The sequence below is a fragment of the Sminthopsis crassicaudata genome, chromosome 4, assembly GCF_048593235.1.
Source record: "Sminthopsis crassicaudata isolate SCR6 chromosome 4, ASM4859323v1, whole genome shotgun sequence".
Taxonomy (NCBI): Eukaryota; Metazoa; Chordata; class Mammalia; order Dasyuromorphia; family Dasyuridae; genus Sminthopsis; species Sminthopsis crassicaudata.
Genome location: NC_133620.1, coordinates 448,922,894 through 448,942,691, shown reverse-complemented (window position 1 = coordinate 448,942,691; position 19,798 = coordinate 448,922,894). Strand labels below are relative to the sequence as shown.

The 19,798-nt window shown below is 42.5% G+C and overlaps 1 protein-coding gene across 3 annotated transcripts in view; it reads left to right on the top strand.

Moving 5' to 3' along the window:
- RHBDL3 (rhomboid like 3) overlaps window positions 1-19,798 on the top strand; it is a 69,406-nt gene that overhangs the window by 20,931 nt on the left and 28,677 nt on the right. For 2 of the 3 annotated variants that reach the window (XM_074263604.1, XM_074263601.1), the window contains 4 exons: window positions 1,282-1,440; window positions 7,987-8,211; window positions 13,577-13,725; window positions 17,324-17,436. In XM_074263604.1, the coding sequence (XP_074119705.1) occupies window positions 1,282-1,440; window positions 7,987-8,211; window positions 13,577-13,725; window positions 17,324-17,436 (646 nt within the window). The remainder of the gene's footprint in view (window positions 1-1,281; window positions 1,441-7,986; window positions 8,212-13,576; window positions 13,726-17,323; window positions 17,437-19,798) is intronic. The other variant, XM_074263603.1, reaches the window with a different exon arrangement.

Genomic DNA, 19,798 nt, shown 5'->3' with positions numbered 1-19,798 from the left:
TAGCTTGACGCCCCTTTTCTTTGTGGAGGGAGGGGTTGGACCAGACTATATTATACAATCACTTTTACCTTAGAAGTTCAGCAATTCTAGTATCTTATGACTTGGGACAAAGCAGTAATTTGCAGATGGACCAGAGAGATGGTCCTGCGGTTGCTTGGCTAAAGACAGAGGGCAAACGGCCTAATGGGAAACGAATGGAGAAATAATAGTTCTTATAATAGCATTTATATAGGTTTGAAAAATGTTTTACAAATTTGAGCCTCACATCAACCTATGAGGTAGATGCTCCAATTATCGCCATTTTACAGATGAGGGAACTGAGTCTGCTAATGTCTTCCATATATTTTGCGTACATCTTGCATCTGCTAAATTTATTGTTTCCGTCAGATTTCTCTCTCCACTCCCAGCCCCCATTAGAAGGTAAGATTCTTGAGGGATTGGATTTTTGCCTTTCTCTGTACCCTCAAGTGCTTGGTATGTTCCTGGCAAACATAAAGTGCTTGATAAATGCCTACTAGATGCATACATCTTGCTTCTATCAGGCTTAATGTTTCCAGGGTTCTCTCCCAACAACCAGCCCCCAGTAGAAGGTAAGCTTCTTCAGGGCAGGGATTGAACTTTTGCCTTTCTCTGTACCCTCAACCATTTGGTATGGTTCCTGGCAAACAGAAAGTGCTTAATAAATGTCTATTGAATGCTACCTAGATAGAGATTTGATGGCTCAGAGTGCTGATAAAGATTTTTATTCTCATATTATACACACATAGCTGTGTATGTACACATGCATGCAACATACATTCATATGTCCACAAATATACACATATACATATACATATATGTCTCTGTGTACATAAATACGCGTGTATGTAGATATAGCTATATAAATCCCATAGCCAATGTGAGAATTTGTTTTGCTTGATTTTATGTTTGTAATGGGTTATGTTTTTCTTACTTTTTCAATGAGAGGGATGAGGGTAGAAGAAGGAGGGAAACCATTCAGATCTGAAAATAAAATTAAACCTAAAAAAAGACAACTTTCTAAAAAGTCCTAATAAAGATATGAGTTTTTGTTAGCATGACTTGAACCTGAGGGAGGTGAAAATATTTGCCAGGGGTCTTACATTTAGGAAGTATGGGAGATTGAGTCTCATCCCAGTCCTGAACTATAGCCATGAGGGGCTAGCCAGGTGCCCCAGAGGAGACCCAAGGGATGTTAGAAAAGGAAACCAGACTTGGGTTAGATCTGAAGGGGATCCGTGATTTCTCTCCTTCCTTCCACAGTTCGACCCTGGGAACACCGGCTACATCAGCACAGGCAAGTTCCGGAGCCTCCTAGAAAGCCACGGGTCCGAGCTGGACCCGCATAAGAAGGAGGTGCTCCTAGCCCTTGCCGACAGCCATTCGGATGGACACATCTGCTACCAGGATTTCGTCAACCTGGTGAGCAAGCCAGCCCAGGTTCTCTCCCTCTGGGCCCCCCTGTGTCTTCAGCTTGGAGCCCCACCTGCTCCCTGGTCAAAGACTTCTATCCTGACTATACTCAATGGTGATGGCGTATGTTGGCTTTGTGAGGGAGGGAGGGGGTGAGGTATCATCAGTGTCACAAGACAGAAGGCACCTCGTATATAATTCAGTGCTCTCCTTTACTTTGGGGTTATGTCCAGTCTGATTTGGGAAGGAAGAACTGCCTGTCTTTGGAGAACGGTTATTATCATGGGTCCCCAGGGAGGCGGAGGCACAGTGGTCAAGCTGACCTAAGGGGAGCTGAGATTGGGCAGGCAGAATTTCACCAGGGGGATATATAATGGAGAAGATCCCAAATAAGGCAGCCAATTGGGTCAAACTCCAAGCAGCCACTACATGGAGATACCTGTAAGCCACATATTGACTTAGCAAAACCATGTTTATATTATTTATGTTTTATCACTTTCTTATTTATTTTGGCAAATGTCTCCCAGTTACATTTTAATCTGGTTCAAGCTGCTTTGGGAGTGTTGTGGGGGGAGTGTTGCCACCGTTGGTCTAAAGCCCAGCTTCTCAAACTGTGGCTCATGACCCCATATGGGGTTGAGTAACAGAATGTGGGGATTGAAAAATTATGATTTCCTGTCAGTAAATGTTTGATTTGTAGACCCATTTTCTGTATCTATATATGGGGGTTTGCCCTGGTCTAGAGGACTGACTATTAGGTTGGTGAGCAAGAGGAAGCCAGCCTCCTCCTTCTAGCTGTACCACTCACTGAGTATGGGAGTGCTGCTTTCTGAAGTCTTCCCTCTGAATTTTGGTTTCCTTGTCTATAAAATGGAAGTGAGAATTCCAGCTCAAACAAACAAGAAAAAACAAGAAAGAGGGTCCTTGAGCTCCACAGAAGGAATTACTGTACAACTAAGTTGGACCACATAAAATATATCTCCATAATCTAAATGCTTTGTTGAAATAATGTTTTTATGTGATAATATACACATTTAATATAATTTTATCTAGTATATAAAATTATATATTTATAACATAATTCTATTTGTGATAATATATACATTTAATATAATTTTATCTAATATATAAAGTTATATATATAACATAATTCTATATGTGATAATATACAAATATATAACAATATATAACATAAATAATATTTATAATATTTATTTATTGCAAATAAAGTTTATTGAAAGGATATCTATGTGCAAAAGCAAATTCCATTTGTAAGAGGAAAAGAGAACAAAATAAGGGTTTTATTAAATGTCTGTCATGTGCCAGACCTTGTGTTAAGCTCTTTACAAATATTATCCAACTTGATCCTCATAACAATTCTGGGAGAGAGGTGCTATGATCACCACCATTTTACAGAGGAGGAAACTGAGGCAGACAGAAGGTATGTGACTTGCCTGGAGTTACACAGGTAGTAAAAGTATGAGCCTGGGGTGTTCTATCACCTAGCTGCCTTTGAGGAGACATCATTGTGTTGTAGTGAATAGACAGCTAGGGTTCGAGTTTCGTTTCCGACAGATTCTGACTGTGTGACCCAAATTAGCTAACCTCTGAGAGCCCTGGGCCACTCCTTGGGAATTCTAAGTGAAGAACAGGTACTGAAGGAAATTTTCTCACCAGAGTCTCCTACATGAAGAAAAATCACAGATCTAGGCCCTCAAGCTTTATACATGTTAGAAGTAATGTCATTCTCATGTGTCCTGATATCAAATAATTTCATCTATGTGATATATTTTCTTCAGAATGATTAATATGGTCACATGGGATAGTAAAAGAACAGATAAGATGGGAATCAGGAAAACTGGAATCTTGTTTTGCCTTTTCCACTTAAGTAATCTACTTTGACAACAAGCAGCAAACATTTGATAAGCACCTACTATGTGCTAAGTGCTGGGGTTAGAAAGAAAAGAAAATTAAAAAAAAAAAAAGCCTGCCCTCAAAGAGCTTACATTCTAATTGGAGAGATGATATGTAAATAATTAAGTACGTTCTAGATTTATAAAGTTGATGGAAATTAATTTGAGATGGGAGACACTTGCAGGAGTAAGGCCCGGGAAAGAACTTCTGCAAAAGGTGTGAACTGAGTTTTAGAGGGAACCAGGGAGACAAAAATCAGGAAGAAAAGTTTTCCAGGTATGGGGGACAATCAGTACAAAGGCTTGGAGGTGGGAGATAGAGGAACAGCAACAAGTGTGTCAGGATGGCTCAGACATGGAATGGGGCAAAGAAAATGAGAAGACTAGAAAGTGAGGAAAGGGGCAGTCTCTGAAGAGCTTTAAATGCCACATAGAGAACTTTGTATTTGATCCTGGAGGTAATAGGGAGCCACTGAAAGTTATTAAGTAGGAGGGGATAAGGTCATCACAGCTATGCAAGTCACATTCCATCTGGATCTTAGTTTTCTCAGCTCTAAAATGGAGGGTGTTGGACTGGACAATTTCCAGGGGCTCTTCCCATTCTCACTAAACTTGGCTAATAGGATGACATTGCCTTTGGGCTACAAATAGGCAGAAACACACAAAGGTCTTTGAGGTGCAGAAGGACCAGCGTCCCTGCTCAGTCGAGCCTGAACCCGAGCTTGGCTTGGCTTGTATATAGGAAGCTTCCTTTCTCTTAGGAGAATCTCCTGGAACATCTGAGAAACATGGAAGACAAATTGAGTTTAATGAGTAGAGCCAAAGTGTGATCCATAGGGAGGTTGTTCAAGGGTTTCCCATGAACCAGTTAGAGCCTGAGCCTAAGGAGATCAAGGTTGGTCCTGGTAGATCCCAGTCAGCTTCCCTCTGTTCCCCAGCCAGGACTTAAAACTTCCCACTCCGGGCTATCTGGATGGTCCAAGTGAATAAGCCCATCCAGGCTTCCTTCCCTACGGGGTGTCAGTAATGGCAGATCTACCTACAAAGGGCTACACTCCATCAGTGCCGGGGGTCCTGCTGCTGCTTCAGAATTGGGCATTTCTTGGTGGGAAATAAAGCTCACTAAAGAAAGGCTGGTCCCTGAGAAGGGAAGGGGCAATCTTAGCCTTGTGACTGGGCTAAATGGTGGAATCCATCCCTGCTTCAGACCTATCAGCATTGTGTGGTTCTAAGTGTCCCATTTGAGGCTGTGCGTGTGTGTGTGAGTGTGTGTGTGTGTGTGTGTGTGTGACTTTCTGTCTGATATTTGGGAAGAGGAGAAGATAGTCTTTCTGTATGTCGCAGATTTGAGGGGAGAGGAAAGTGAGAGAAAATGTGTGTGAAGAGAAAGTCTGTGATATTGGGGAGAGGAGAGAAAAGGGGTATGTGTGTGTGAATCTATTTACAGATACTAGGGGGAGGAAAGAGAAAATGTGTGTGTGTTTCTATTTGCAGATATTGAGGAAGAGGAAGGAGAAAGTGTGTGTATGTTTCTGTATGACTATGACATTTGGAGAAAAAAGAGAAACATGTGAATGTTTTTCTGTATATCTGCAGTTTGGGGGTAAAGGGAAGAAAGTGTGTATGAAGAGAGACTAGTGAGTCTGTGATATTTGGAGAGAGGAGAGAAAAGGGGTGTGTGTGTGTGTGTGTGTGTGTGTGTTTTTCTGTTTTCAGACATCAGGAGAGAGAAAAGAGAGATGCGGTTGGGTATTCAGGTAAAGGGTTAAAAAGGATGAGTCCCATCTCAAGAGTTGGAGAGAAATACATACACTTGAAACCACTGAAAAAGACGCATTTCAGAGTAATCTGTGAATTGGAGCAAATGAATGGAGTGAAAATGAAATGCTAAAAGGCCCAAGAATAGAGGAGCCACAGAGATTCAGAAGAGTCGTTCAGGGAAGGTTTCCTGGGCTGGACTGGGCTGTCTTTTTTGGCAATTTGCCTCAGACTACTTCTGCCTGCTGGGCGCTCTCTCCTTTGCCCACTGGGCCTCCTGCAACTTTGGTTCTCTGGAGATCCTGATGTGATATGATTCGTAATCAGGGATCATTGCTGGAAAAATGTTGTAATGGAAAAAAATAAGGGCATTTTGGGGGGCAGGAGCAACTCTGGATCCCCCAAAACCCTACCTGTTTTTCCTCCATGACATTCAGCCCTCTTATTTAATCCTCAGCCAAAGCCATTGTCTTCTTTACACATGATTGAATAATAATAACAACAGTCCACTTTCCTGTAGCTCTTCACAGTTTACAAAGCACTTAATGTACCACTTGTCCTAGTCTTGCATGTATTGCTCCCCTCTAGCATAATTGCATGCAGGTGTCTGGGGCTGGGCTTCCGTAGGTGAATTGGGCTATTTGAAGCTCGGAACAGTCTGATAATCCCCCGACGGCTGCTCTGGTCATAGCTGAAGAGCTGTGCTGATCACACTATAAAGACCAAAAGGAGTGGCCATATGGGACTATGGGAAAGGCACCAAGATGGTGGACACGTTCCTCACTGTCCATCTCCCACCTCTCTTTGGCTAGAAACCAAGTTCATTGAGAGACTGGGCAAATCAGACTTACCCAGGTCAAGTTTTGAAGTCAGGTCCTCCTGATTCCAGGGCCGGCTGAGCCACTTAGATGCTCCAATAAACACTTAATAATTATCCTTCGTATGCTAGGTACTGTGCTAAGTGTTGGGGCTGCAAAGAGGCGAAAATCAGTCTCTGCTCTCCAGAAGCTCACAGTCTAAGAGGGAGACAGCAAGCAAAGGACTGTGTACAAACAAGGCTAAATCGGTGATAATTAACAGAGGGAAGGCACTAGAATTAAGAGGGAATGAAGATATTGAGTAAGAGGAGAGAGAAAAAGTTATGTGTGTGTTTCTGTATGTCCGTGATGTTTGGGGAGAGGAAAAATATCTGGGCGATGTCTTTCTGTATGTCTGCAGATTTGGGGGAGGGAGGAAAAGAGAAAGCATGGATGAAGAGAGAAAATCTGTCTGTGATCGGTAACATTTGCCTGTTGGAGGTGGGATTCGGTTGGGATTTGAAGGAAGCCGGGAGGTAGAGATGAAAGGGGAGTTTCCAGGCCCAGGTGCTGGCCAGGAGATGGAGCGGTCTCTGGGACTGGGGCTGATGCATTAGGGGAGGGAAGAGCCAGCAGCCCTGCTGTGTTGTTCAGAGCCGAACTGAGGATGTGGTTAGTGTGGTCTCAGGCAGGGGTTAAGTACAGCCTGAAGAGGTGAGCCTGAGTCTTGCCTGGCTCAGCTTGAAAGTCTAATAAAATGCCTTCCTTAGTTAGATCAAGTAATGTATTGAAAACAAGCTCAGCTGGGAGGCCATGGAGTCCGGTGGGGAGGAGTCAGTGCACTTGGCTTCAGAACCCAGTTCTGCCATTTACCTTTCCGGTTCTTTGGATCAAGTCCTTAATTTCCCCAGGTCTCAGTTTCCTCATCTATAAAATGAGAGGGTGAGACTAGGATCATCGGCATAGCATAGGAAGGGACCTTGGAATCTCTGTAGGATGACCCCCATTTTATAGATAAGAAACTGAGGCCCTGAGAAGTTAAGTGATTTTTGTCCAAGGTCACACAGAGCATCAAGGTCAAAATTCAAACCCAGATCCTTTGCTTCCAGAAATAGTGCTCATTCCACTCCACCATGTTGCCCCCTTAGATGACTTTTCAATCTTCCTTCTAATTCTCAATTTATAATCCTGTATTCTGAAGTTGGAGATTGAATGCCAGGACACACAGGAATTTAACTTTCCTCTGGGTCAAGTATACGTACCTTTTAAAATCATTAATCACAGGGGCAGCGAGGTAGCCCAGTAGATAGAGCACCAGCACCAAATCTGGTCTCAGAGAGGTAACACTTCCTAGCTGTGTGACCCTGGGCAAGTCACTTAACCCCAATAGCCTCAGGGGGGGGAAATCATTTATCATAGATTGTAAACCATGGGGACCTTAAAGGACATCTAATCAGGCTTCCTCATTCTAGGGATAAAGGATACTATGTTAAGTGATACAAGCAATATTTAAACCCAGCTTTTCCGACTTTAAATCCCCTGTGTCACACTGCCATTCCATAGCTCCAGTAGTGTTTGATTTATCTTTGCCCGATCTCGGTCTCTTATTCTGGGGACTTCCTTGCTTGAGATTCTGTCGCTTGGGTAATAAAATAGCCATCTCATGCCCGAGAGGCTCCAGCACCCGTCTCCCCTTATCCTTTCCCAGTTATCTCTCTCCTGTCTGCCTTAGTTCCTTCTGTCACCTCCTTCAGGAACATTGAAAATGTCTCTTGCCCTACAACTCCTAAGGGAAAAATATCACCATTATTCATGAATTTGGGCATTTCTGTTCAAACCTTTAAAACATCCAGGGAATATGTTTTTTCTAGGAATGGCATCTCTGAGAGTGGTGTGAGTGGGGAAGTGATGAGATCCTGGATCACATTCAGTCTGCTTTCTTCCTTTTTCCATTGCCCAGCTTGTTTATACTCTTTACCCTCACGAGGAAATGGCTATATTTGACTCCCGTCCCTTCCCCAGGCAGGATGGCTTCAGGAGGAGGGAATTCCCTATTTGAGATTTAATTTCTGTGCTTTTCTCCACAGATGAGCAACAAACGGTCCAACAGCTTTCGCCAGGCCATCCTACAAGGTAACCGGCGCCTGTGCAGCAAGGCACTGCTGGAGGAAAAAGGACTGAGTCTCTCCCAGCGGCTGATCCGCCATGTTGCCTATGAGACCCTACCTCGTGAAATTGATCGCAAGTGGTACTATGACAGCTACACCTGCTGCCCCCCGCCCTGGTTTATGATCGCCATCACTCTCCTGGAGGCATGTGGTACTTCCTGGGGAGATGGGAGGTGGGTGAGGTGGAGGGAAGTCCCAGAGTCCTTCCCCACTAGGTGAGACAAAACGGGGGTAGTGGAGAGGGCAGACGAGAAGCCGACAATATGAGAGAAAAAAAAAAAAGTTGGGGGGTGAAGAACAAATTTCTGTTTGTGGTTTCAGGAAAAATCCTATTACAACAAAAACTACTGCAGAGCTTTCATGGAACAAAATGATTTTCCAGTCCTCAGTTGATGAATGGTTCTCTTACATCACTACAATAAAGTCCAAGAATAAGGAAAAGTTTTAGGCAGCCCACTGGAGTCCATTGTACTGGAATTGGGCTGATTTTTATATTCTGAGTCAAATTCTTCCTGTGGTTCTTCAGATGAGTGCCATTAGGTTCATCTCTTTGCCCCTCTGAGCCTCAGTTTCTCCTTTTATACGATAAGAACAATGCTGCTTCCCCTTTCCCTGCCTTACAGGGCTTTTATGCTGTAAGATGAAATTTTAAACATAGAAATTATTTAGATATAGAAGCATTAGATATCAATCAGTCATTCCACATGCACTTATGAAACATCTTCTATGTGGTAGGCACTGTACCTAGGGTTTTCATAGAGAAAAAATGGAAAATGATTCCTGCCTTCAAAGAGTTTACATTTTATACATTGATTGATATATATATATATACATACACACATGTGAATGTTTGTATATGTATTATGTACACACACACACGCACATATAATCTAAAGGCTAGGCCATTGGCTAATGCGTGAAAAGTATTGGCCTTGGGGTCAAGGAAACTAAACTAAGTCCTGCTTCCAGCATTTACCAGCCATCTGACTGTGGGCAAGAGTCACTTAATCTCTGTGCCTCAGTTTCCTCCCTTGTAAAATAAGCATAATAATGCCTTTAGAACCTGTCTCACAGGGCTTCTATGAGCTCCAAATGAGACGTTGTACTTTGTAAACCTTAAATATCAAAGTCAGCATGATGGGATTTTTTTTTTAGGTTTTTTTTGGTTTTGTGCTAGGCTTTTGATATCATTGGTATTTTGGCAGCTAAGTGACAAAGTGGATAGGGTACTTCCTAGCTAAATAACCCTGGGCAAATCATTTAGCCTTTCTCAGCCTCAGTTTCCTCCGCTGTAAAATGAAGCTAATAGGATCTATTTTTAAGGTTGTTGTAAAGATCAAATGAGATAATATTTGTAAAGCTCTTGGGACAGAGTAAGTGCTAGCTATGGGGAATTCTGATAAGGAAGCTCCCTCTGCCATTGTAAAAGAATCCTCGTGCTATAATTTATCATCCCAAAGAATTATTTGGCTTACTGATAAATTACCCAGGTTGGACTTGCTGGTCTACCAGTCAGAACCCTTAGGGAGAAGCCAGACTCTTTAAGCAATAGTTTTTCTATTCAGGTGACCAGGGAGTCTTGTCAACACCACCTGAGCCTTAAGTCATTGAACCCTGGGTGCCATTAACAAGGCTTTTTGAAACATCTACTATATATCAGACACTGTGCTAAGCTCTGGGGAATTTAAATACAAGCTGAAAGATATTCATATTCATATTCAATATCCCCTATTCAAGGAGCATTCGCATGGATAATAAAGTTCACATATAGCCCTTTAAAGTTTGTCAGATGCTTTCCATATGCTATCTCATTTGATCTTCCATGTACATGCACAGGTATACTATTATCATCCCCATTTTACAGATGAGGAAACTGAGGTAGAGAAAGACTTGCCCATGGTCAGTCTGAGGCAGGATCTGAACTTGTCTCTGTGACTCCAACTCCAGCATTTGACTTTGCATTGCTTAGCAGTCTCAGTAGTTGGCATATGTCAGAAATAGATTTGAACTCAGATCTGTCCTGATACTGAAATCTATATTCCAACCACCATTCCATGCTGCCCGCTATGGAGGTAAATTATTAGAATAAATTTATATGATTTCTACCATGTTTAACATATATTGAACTATTTGCCCTCTAGGGGAGAGGGTGAGGAAAGGGGGAGAATTGGAACATGAGGTTTTGCAAGGGTTAATGTAGAAGAATTATCCATGCAGATGTTTTGAAAAATAATAATAATAAAAATAAATATGCACACAAAATCTATACAAAATCTCTATAAAATATGTATGATGTGACATTTCAATATTTAATGGTACACATCTGGTTCTCACATATTTTTAATAGTCTCCTGTTAGTCCATTTTAAGTGTGCACCATCTGAATAGATGTCTCCTAATTTAGGATAGAATTTCAGAATATTTGAAATGAGGAAAGTAGAAAAGGAAGCATCTCCCCTTCCCATGTGCCCCACTCCCATTCCTAGCTAGCTGCCTTTTCCCTGGTGTCTGGGACATCTCTCCCCTTGTTCCAGCTCTTCCATCAGATTTACAGATTTAACTATCTCACATGTTTCTGTGAAGTTTCTATCTAATTAAATAGTAGTATTATAGCAAGCATCTCTGGTTCTTTCATTTTCATCACATTACAGAAGGCCTTATCCTTTGGTCTGATCTTGTTTGATTTGTTGCTGTGATTTTGGTTTTATTTGCTGTGGCAATTTTCAAATCTCATTTGAATCTTTCGAGTTCCTGGGAGATAGACACGGCACTATTATGCCCATTTTTCAGATGGGTAAACTGAGGCTCAGGGAAGACACGTGGCTTGCCTTAGGTTTTGTGGGTACGTAAAGGCAGATCCGACTCCCAGTCTGATGCTCTTCCTGCTGTTCCCTTGAACTGATGCTTAAAATCTTATGTAAATCTATTTATTAACTTCTACTTGAGGGCTTCTAATGATGATGATGAGTTTCCTTTAGAAGCTGTGTTTCCTGTCAGCTCATCAGCAGCCTGTTTGGTTGGTTAATGCTTCAGTGGATAGATTGGTTCCCTGGAGTTCTTAGAGAAGGACTGACTTACTTACACCCCCTCCTCCCCCAGTGCTTGAGGCTATAGCTTGGCCCAGCCTGCACAAGAACAGTGATATAGTGACATCCAGTTTAACCCCATCATGTGGCAACATCAGTTCTGTGGAATGCTCTAGGTCAGGGGTGGGGGTTTGGGAAGAGGTTCAGAAACCGTTGCCACAAAACCTGTAAAGACCATTCATTGTACTTATTTATCTCTAGATCTAGTCACCAATATTTTAAACACAAGTGTAATGAGCTTGGTTATCTGGCCACTCATCGTGTAGTAGATTGTGGGGGAGAGGGGAGACAAGGGGTAGACAATCTGACAACAGTAACTGAAACAAGGCAGTGAGGGAAGCAAATGGAGAAAATTCAAAATTAGACGCCAGTTTTGGAAAAACCTCAGTCTGGGAATAAGTCATTCCTTGATGATAATAGAAGGCACTTCCCTCACAGCAACTTTGTGAGATTGGTAGTTAAATGTTTTTCTATTCGTTTTACAGAAGGGAAAACTGATTCTGAGAGAGGTTAGGGCTTTATCCAGGATTACATAGCTTGTAAATATTAGAGTCAGGATTTGAACCTATTCTGACCTTAAGTCCAAGATACTTTCTAGTATCCAGTTTCTAGTCTTTATGTAGAATGCCAAGTTGTCTGTGTAGACAATTGAGGTATATAACAGTAATTTAAAGTCCATGAGCCCCAAAATGCCAGTCTAGCAAATAGGGATGGGGAGTAGTAAATAAAAAGAAATATAACTACTATAACTATTACTACCACCACCACAACTATTACTACTTCTACTACTACTACCACCACCACCACCACCACTACTACTACTGCTCTACTACTACTACTACTAGTAGTACACACTAACTACTACTTCTTGATAAGAGGGAAAGCATGAGTGCATTTACTCTATTCCAGGCACTATGCTAAGTGCTTTTACAAATATGTTATTTAATCCTCACAAAAGCTCTGTAAAGTAAATGCGACTATTGCCCCCATTTTACAGTTGAGGAAACTGAGGCAAACATAGATTAAGTGACTTGGCCAGGATCACACAGCTAATAAATATCTGTGGTTCAATTTTAACTCAGGTCTTCCTGATTACAGGCCCACTGTTCTTTCCCTCATACCACCTAGCTACTGCTGTCACCATTTTCCTGCTACCCACCACCACCACCAACACTATCATCACTATCACATCACTATTTAGCATTTATATGTTATAAGATTTGTAAAGTGTTTTACATGATATATCCACAACCCTGAATTTGATCCTCACAACAACTCCCCGAGGTAGGTTTACTATTATTATTATCCCCATTTGACAGAGGCAGCTAAATTGTACAGGGGATAAGTGAGTGCTGGACCCAAGTCAGAAATACCTAATTTCAAATCCAGCTTCTGACACTTATTAGCTACACACTCCTCACTAGTCACTTGACTTGTCAACCTCATTTTCTCCATGTGTAAAATAGAGTTTAATAATAACACTTTTCTCTCAGGAATATTGTGAGGGTCAAAGGAGATAATATTCATTAAGTATATTGCAAATTTTAAAGTACTGGGTAAATGCTAGCTATCGTTACTGCATGAGTTTATGGAGAAAAAGTACAAAGGAAATAAGTACAAATGAATAGAACATAACTGAGTCCAAGGGAATTGGAAGGAAGGACGCTAGCAGTTGATGGATCAGGATCAGGATCTTCAATTCATGGAGAAGGTAATGCTGGAACTGAAGGAAGAGAGGGATTCTGTGAGGCAAAAGTGAGGAGGGAATGAATTGCAAGCATAGGGATGACCATAAATTACAAGTAAAGTTGGAGGAAAAAGAGTCCTGAAGTACAGAGAGAGGCTTACTACTGGGCTGAGTACCTCTTCTTTATTCCCCTCACATTTGTAAATAAGGAACTACATAAACCTTAAAATACTATTTAAATGTCAGCCAAGAAGCATAATAATGAATAAAATTGTAGCCTAGCATTAGGCAGTTTCTTTAGGATTTTCCCAATACCTGAGCCATAACGAGCAGCAGGAAAATTAATTTTTAAATAAGATTCACAAGAGCATTGATTTAGAGCTGGAAGAGACCTTCTATATTATCTAGTCAATCCCTGTCATTTTACCCACAAGGAAACAAAAAACCCAGAGAGCTAAGACAAATTCAGCTGAGTGGGAGGGAAGGATTAGTTACTATAGTGACTTCTATGACATTGAAAGAATGCATATGTTAAGTTTTTCTCTAAATTTAGGTGCCCTGGGACAGAGCCCTGATCACCTCACCCTAGTTACAGCCCTAGTCAGCAGCCTGTTTCCCGGGTGATAGAAATGGTTGTAATTCACCTAGGAACTCGGAGTGTTTATCAGGAGGAGTTAGATTCCCAGGCATTTCCAGCCTCAGTAACCAAGACTCCCCGTTTCTTGGCTTTTGTCCAGATCGCCTTTTTTCTCTACAACGGGGTGGCCTTGGATCAGTTTGTGCTGCAGGTCACCCACCCCCACTACCTGAAGAATGCTTTGGTTTATCACCCCCAGCTCCGAGCCCAGGCCTGGCGCTATCTGACCTACATCTTCATGCATGCGGGGTAAGTCTCTCTCTTCTGGCTTCTCTCCCCGAGTCAGGATCATTCATAAAATAACACATGAAATTAAAGAGTTTATATGGCACAAGTGGGAGAGATGGGAAGGAAAATGGCGGACTGAAATCAGGATTCATTCATACTCTACCTCTGACACTTGTGACATACCACAACCACTCTGAGGCAACCCTAAGACTTGTTTATTCATGAGACTTTCTTATAAGAAATATTTTTAATTAATTAATTAATTTTATTTTATTTTTAATTAATTAATTTTTTATTTTTAATTTATTTATAAGAAAGATGTTTTTATAAAAATGTTCCAGAGAAGAACCTAAATATAGTATTTTCTTCCTTTAAAAAAATGGTTATTTAATTATTTTATTTTTGTGGGTGGAGATTAAATTTTTAATACACAATCTTTAAAAGTAGTAGAAAATAAGAATATATCCATGATGATGAGATGACTAGACCATAGCCAAAGGACATGTCCCTGGTAGCAACCCAGAATTCCTAGGAGGGATTCTGACAGGATCTTTTCCCCTTTATTGAATTTCTTGCATTGACTGGATTATCTTGATACATGTTCAGTACAGAGTTACTGTATACCTCTAGCAGCCCAAACAATAAATGGGAACTCCCAAGGTTATTTTGTAGCAACTTTTCTGAAGCAGGCTAGCTAGCTCCTTGTTCTGAGTCCTACTGTATAAAAGTTCCCTTTTTCTCCTTGTAAATTGAGAGTTCCACTAGGAAACTTAGCCTGCCTTATGGCATCAGATATAATATCATATCATATGATATCATAATAAAATCTTTACCTCTTCATTTGGACATGGTCTAAGCCTAAAAATTCTAAGATACTTCATGATACTACTCTGGAACCCCAATATTTTTGGAGTCTCCCTGAAAAATAACAGTAGATTTGGAGCTGGAAAGGACCTTAGAATCTTGCAGTCCAACTTTTTCAGAGAGGATCAAGTGCTTTGTCCAAAGTCACATTAGTTGTGGTAGTTATTCTCAGTCATTTTCAGTCACGTCTGACTCTTTGTGGCCCCATTTAGGGTTTTCTTGGCAGAGATACTGGAGAGGTTTGCCATTTCCTCCTCCGGCTCATTTGACAGATGAGGAAACTGAGACAAACAAGGTTAAGTGAATTGCCCAAGATCACATTGAATCCAAGTCCTCTGATTTCAGGAAAGCGCTGTTTCTATTATACCAGGTCAGAAATGACCAAGCTGGGCATGTCAGCTCAGGCCCTTTGGTTCCAGAATCAGTGATGTTAATTATCACTATCTGAGGCAGTGCAGTGAAAAGAATGCTAGAGGGCCCAAGCACCAAATGATTCTGCCTGTGTGAAATTGGGCAAGTCTATTCTTCTCTGGGGTCCTTTTTCCTCATCTGTAAAAAGGAGGTTGGACTAGCTGTCCCCTGAGACCATTTCTAGCTCTGATCTCAAAATGTAAATTGAATTTATGAGGGCCACAGGTCACAGAGTCAAGGAGAGATTGGGTGGGATTGATGGCATGATAGCACCCCTCATTTTCTTCCACTCTATGGATTGTTTCCAGGGTCACAGCCATGGAAGGTAGGTATGGGTCATCTCCCTGATTTCAATCAATATTTTTTATTCCTGTTGGAACTTTCACAGCTTGGGTGTTCTTTTCTGGGAGAGACACAATCAGTCAGGCCCTTGCATTATTTCCATGACAAAGGCCAACTTGCTAGCTATGTGGTCACCCAGGGATGGCGAGGAGACTTCACTGAGCAGCCCAGACATTTCCTGAACTCCAGGTCACCCTTCAGGGTCCAGGAGTTCAGGACCCCAGATCTCCCCTCCACTGACATCAAAAGGTCAAACAATCTAGTTTTTCCCCCAATCTTTCCCACTGAATTTTGAGGGGAAAATGACCTGTTGACCCATTGCTCTCTAAAGTGGTCTCACCCTTGGGAAGGGAAGGAGGCAAGCCTAGTGTTTGGTTCCCAGAGCTCCATTGTTCCTTCCCCTGCTCTGAAAGAGCCAGACTAGCCTGGCGGGCTGCACCGAGGCTGAGAGACCCTTTGTGCCTTTCACTTCCTGCTGAGCCTTTAAAATGGTAATTGTCTCAGTCCCTAATTTACTCCCCTGCCAGGCTGGGGAAGGGAGGGTACTTGGGCCCTGGCGGGCCATCCAGGTGGTTGCCAAAATCCAAATCACAGGGAATTGAGAAGTCTCAGCAGAGGGCAGGTGGAGAGACCGTTAATCTTCTCTTCTCCCCCTCTCCCCACTCCAGCTTTTGATATTCTCCTTGTGAGAAGTGGGGGTGCTCAGGCTCATTAATTCCCCTGACCATTCAGCCTATCCTTGAGGCAGCTGGACACTGATAAATCAATCGGATTCTGTCACTGGAAAGAATGACCAGCTGAGAGGGGCTGACGCCAATTAGGTTTTATGGAGCTTTTCCAAAGACTGGGGCAGAAAGAGGCCAGCTTTGATAGGAGTTACCCCTAAGAATAGCCTCCGCCGTCTGCCGCTGGATCCGTTTGCATCCACCCTCCACCCCACTTCCTCACCCCAATGATCCTGGTCTCACATCTTGTTCTTCTGGCCTTCATCCCCACTGGAGACGCTCCCCAAAATGAGATGTTACAATGATCGGGGCTCTGAGGTGGCCAGTGGGAAAGTATGTTGGAGGCAGAGGTATGGGTTCAAATCCCGACTGCTGCTTACAAACAAATCCTTACCTCTGGTAGCTCTGTTGCCTGATCTGCAAAATGGAAGCGACCTGAGTGAATGACCTCTTCCATCCCTCCCCACTCTAAATCTATGATCTTTTCCATAATTGTTCACTTTAAGTAGAGCAGGGGAGAGTGTATACTTTGGTGCAAGACCTCATCTGTGGCTGCCCACAGTAGATAATCCATGTGTTTGAGTGACAGAGCTGCCCTGATGGGTGAAACAGGTGGCAGAGTATTCTTTATCCAGAACAGAACTGTCACTTAGTAGAATCAACAATGGAGACCTGGCCCAGAGCTAACAACTGAACCTTAGAAAGAGAGGGAATAAGCATTTATTTAGCACCTACTATATGCCAAATGCTGTGCTAAAAGCTTTTCTAAATATTGTCTCATTTGATCCTCCCAACAACCTTGGGAGGTAGGTGCTATTATTAAATACAATTTATGGTTGAGAAAACTGAGGCAGACAGAGATTAAGTGACTTCCCCATGGTCCCCCAGCTGGGTCTTTGAACTGAGCCTCCAAGGAAGCTACTCTCCACATTCCCTTTAGCAGCCGGGAGCTGAGTGACATCCCCTTCTGGGGATCCTCTCCTATCCCTCTCGTCATCCTCCTCCCATCCGGCTCTTCTCCTATAGAGAAGGGGAGGATACAGATAAGAAGGCAAAAAGGGTGAGGAAATCTTGCACAGCAGACTGGGCACTTGTCTGCTGTCCCAAGCCACGAGACAGTTTCCAGTAAGCTCCTTCCTTCTCCCCAGAGAATGGAAGCTATTCCTCTTAGTCTCCCCTCAGTCTCCTACATTCCCATACTGGATGGAGAGAGGGGCCCTTTTCCAAAATTTCAAAGACTGACTGTCTCATGGAGCTCTTCTCTCTCTCTGGTACAGGATAGAACACCTAGGTCTCAACGTGGTCCTGCAGCTCCTGGTGGGTGTCCCCTTGGAGATGGTACACGGAGCTGCCCGCATCGGGTTTGTCTATGTGGCCGGCGTTGTGGCAGGTAGGTGCAGACTGAGCTGGCCACCTCAAAACTGTCTGGAAAAACTCCCATGCTGCCGAGTCATATGCACAATAGGGGAGGGTCTCTGGGTCACTGATATATATTTGCTCCCTTTTGAAAAGGAATTCACATAAAGTCAGTTACATACCCTTATGGACTATTTGACGTATGTACCATTGATCATCAGGTAAATCCTACTCTGATGTATCCAAAATGAAGATGTTAGAGAGGGAAGGATGTAGAGGGTCATGAGAGAGGAGGAGTGCTTCAGGGACCACGGATTTGGAGATGGAAGACGCCTTAGCAATAATCTTGTCCAATCCTTCCATTTACATGTGAGGAAACGGGTCCAGAGAGGTTGCCACCTGTCCCTCCTCCATGCACTGCGGCTTCCCATCCCTGTCATTTGATCTAAGTAACTGCTGCACCCTTAGCCCTCCCAGGCCTGTGCATCTGCCTTCTAACTGAAACTTTCATCTGTGTATTATTTTCCCCAATTAGAGTGTGAGCTCCTTGGGAAGAAGGATTGTCTCCCCTTCTCTCTTTGTATCTCTGGGTCTTGACACGTAATAAGTGCTGCCTAAGTGCTTTCTCATTCATTCATCCATTCACTCAGTACTCATTCATTTCAAGGTCACGCCAATTTTGAAGCCTTTGAGGCAAGATTTGAATCATAGCACTGGAATTATGAAAGACTTTATTCCTAATACAAAGCTTAATAAATGCTTTAGCTGCTTGTCTATTTATCCAGACCAACCTCTTAATCTTACAGATTGGGAAACTGGGCCCAGTTAAGTGTGATAGCCAGAATATATATAAGTGATAGAGAGACTTGAATCCAAGTTCTCTGACTACAGAGTCCTAAGACTTTGGGATGGGGGAAAGAGGGAAGGAGGGATCTTCCTTCAAAAACAAAGAAAAATCAGAAATCTGCCTAAGACATCTCTTATGTTCAGCTGGTTCTTTGTGGGGGCCACCTGGCCTGAAGTAGAACAAGCTGACATCACAATTTAAAGGATCTCTTACATTATTCAATGACTTCAATTGAACAAGTATTTATTAAGCTCCTGATATATGTCGGGCATGGGCTAGACATAAGTAAAAAAATAGAATAGCTTTTAACTTCGAGGAATTTTGAAAGAAATCACATGTATTCAAATAAATAAAGGAAAACTCTATATCAAATGGATTAGAAGTTGTTGTTTAGATCCAACAACCAAGAAATGCCTCTTGTAGGAGAAGACCATTAGGTTGAAGAAGAAAACTAAGGATTTCTAGAGGTAGCGATGTGAGGAAAAAGAAAAAGTATTCCTGGCATGATGCACAACCTGTGCAAAAATGTAGAGACTGGAAATGGAACATCATGTATGTTCATCGTATCCATATTCTCCATCATGTATGGAGAATATCCAGTAGCCCAGTTTGTCTGGAGAAGAGAAGTCTTCTCCTTCAAGGGCCAAACAGAAACTGCTCCAGAATCAAAGCAGCTATTGTTGTTATTCTTTGTTCTTTGTTCTCTAAGAGGACCGTGACTTCAGAGAGGTGACGTCATGCAAGTGAATTAGATATAAGCGAGGGTGAGTGTGCAAAGTCCCCAGTCTCACTTTCTTCTCCAATGCCATCTGGGTCCAGTGGCCAGATATAGATCAGGAGACAGCCCTGGATGCAGTGGGAGACCTTCCAAACAAAAGGGATATAGTCTCCAGGCTGCCTCCCACACTGTCCAGTGAGAAGCCATGAAAGTGAAGAAATGGACAGATTTCCGCAGGGAAATAAGCCAAGACCTAGCTGTATGGGCTTTGGAAGAAATCTCATCACATTATGGATTTCATTGGTGGCATTTTTATAAGGTTTTCCAAGCGCCTGCTGTGTGTTAGTGAGGTCTTAATCTTTTCCCAGTAGCAATAAAATCGCAATCAAAAGCACAGAACTCCATCCAGCCTTGCAAATAGACTACGGGGGGCGGGACCAAGGGGTGCTCCAGAAGGAAGGAAGGTGATGATGATGTCCACCCACACAAAATTACTTTCCATCCTTCAACTTCCTTTATTTCAGTGAGATTTCTCTAGTCATTTACTTCTTTGAGTGTTCTGCAATAAAGGGGCAGGACTGCTACCTTGGACAGCACCCACCTGAGAAACCCCCTAAGATCTAAATTGTTGTGATACCCATACTCAGAAAGGAAATTACGTGCCCATTTTTCAGAACAGGGAACTGAGAGACCCAGAGGTTCCACGACAAAGGAATAGAAAATACATCTGACAAATCTGTAGCTGATATTAAGTTAGGTGAGATAGCAAATATTAGTGAGATAAGATAATGACCTAGGATAGTTGGGGGGAGAAAAAATGAGATTATGAAA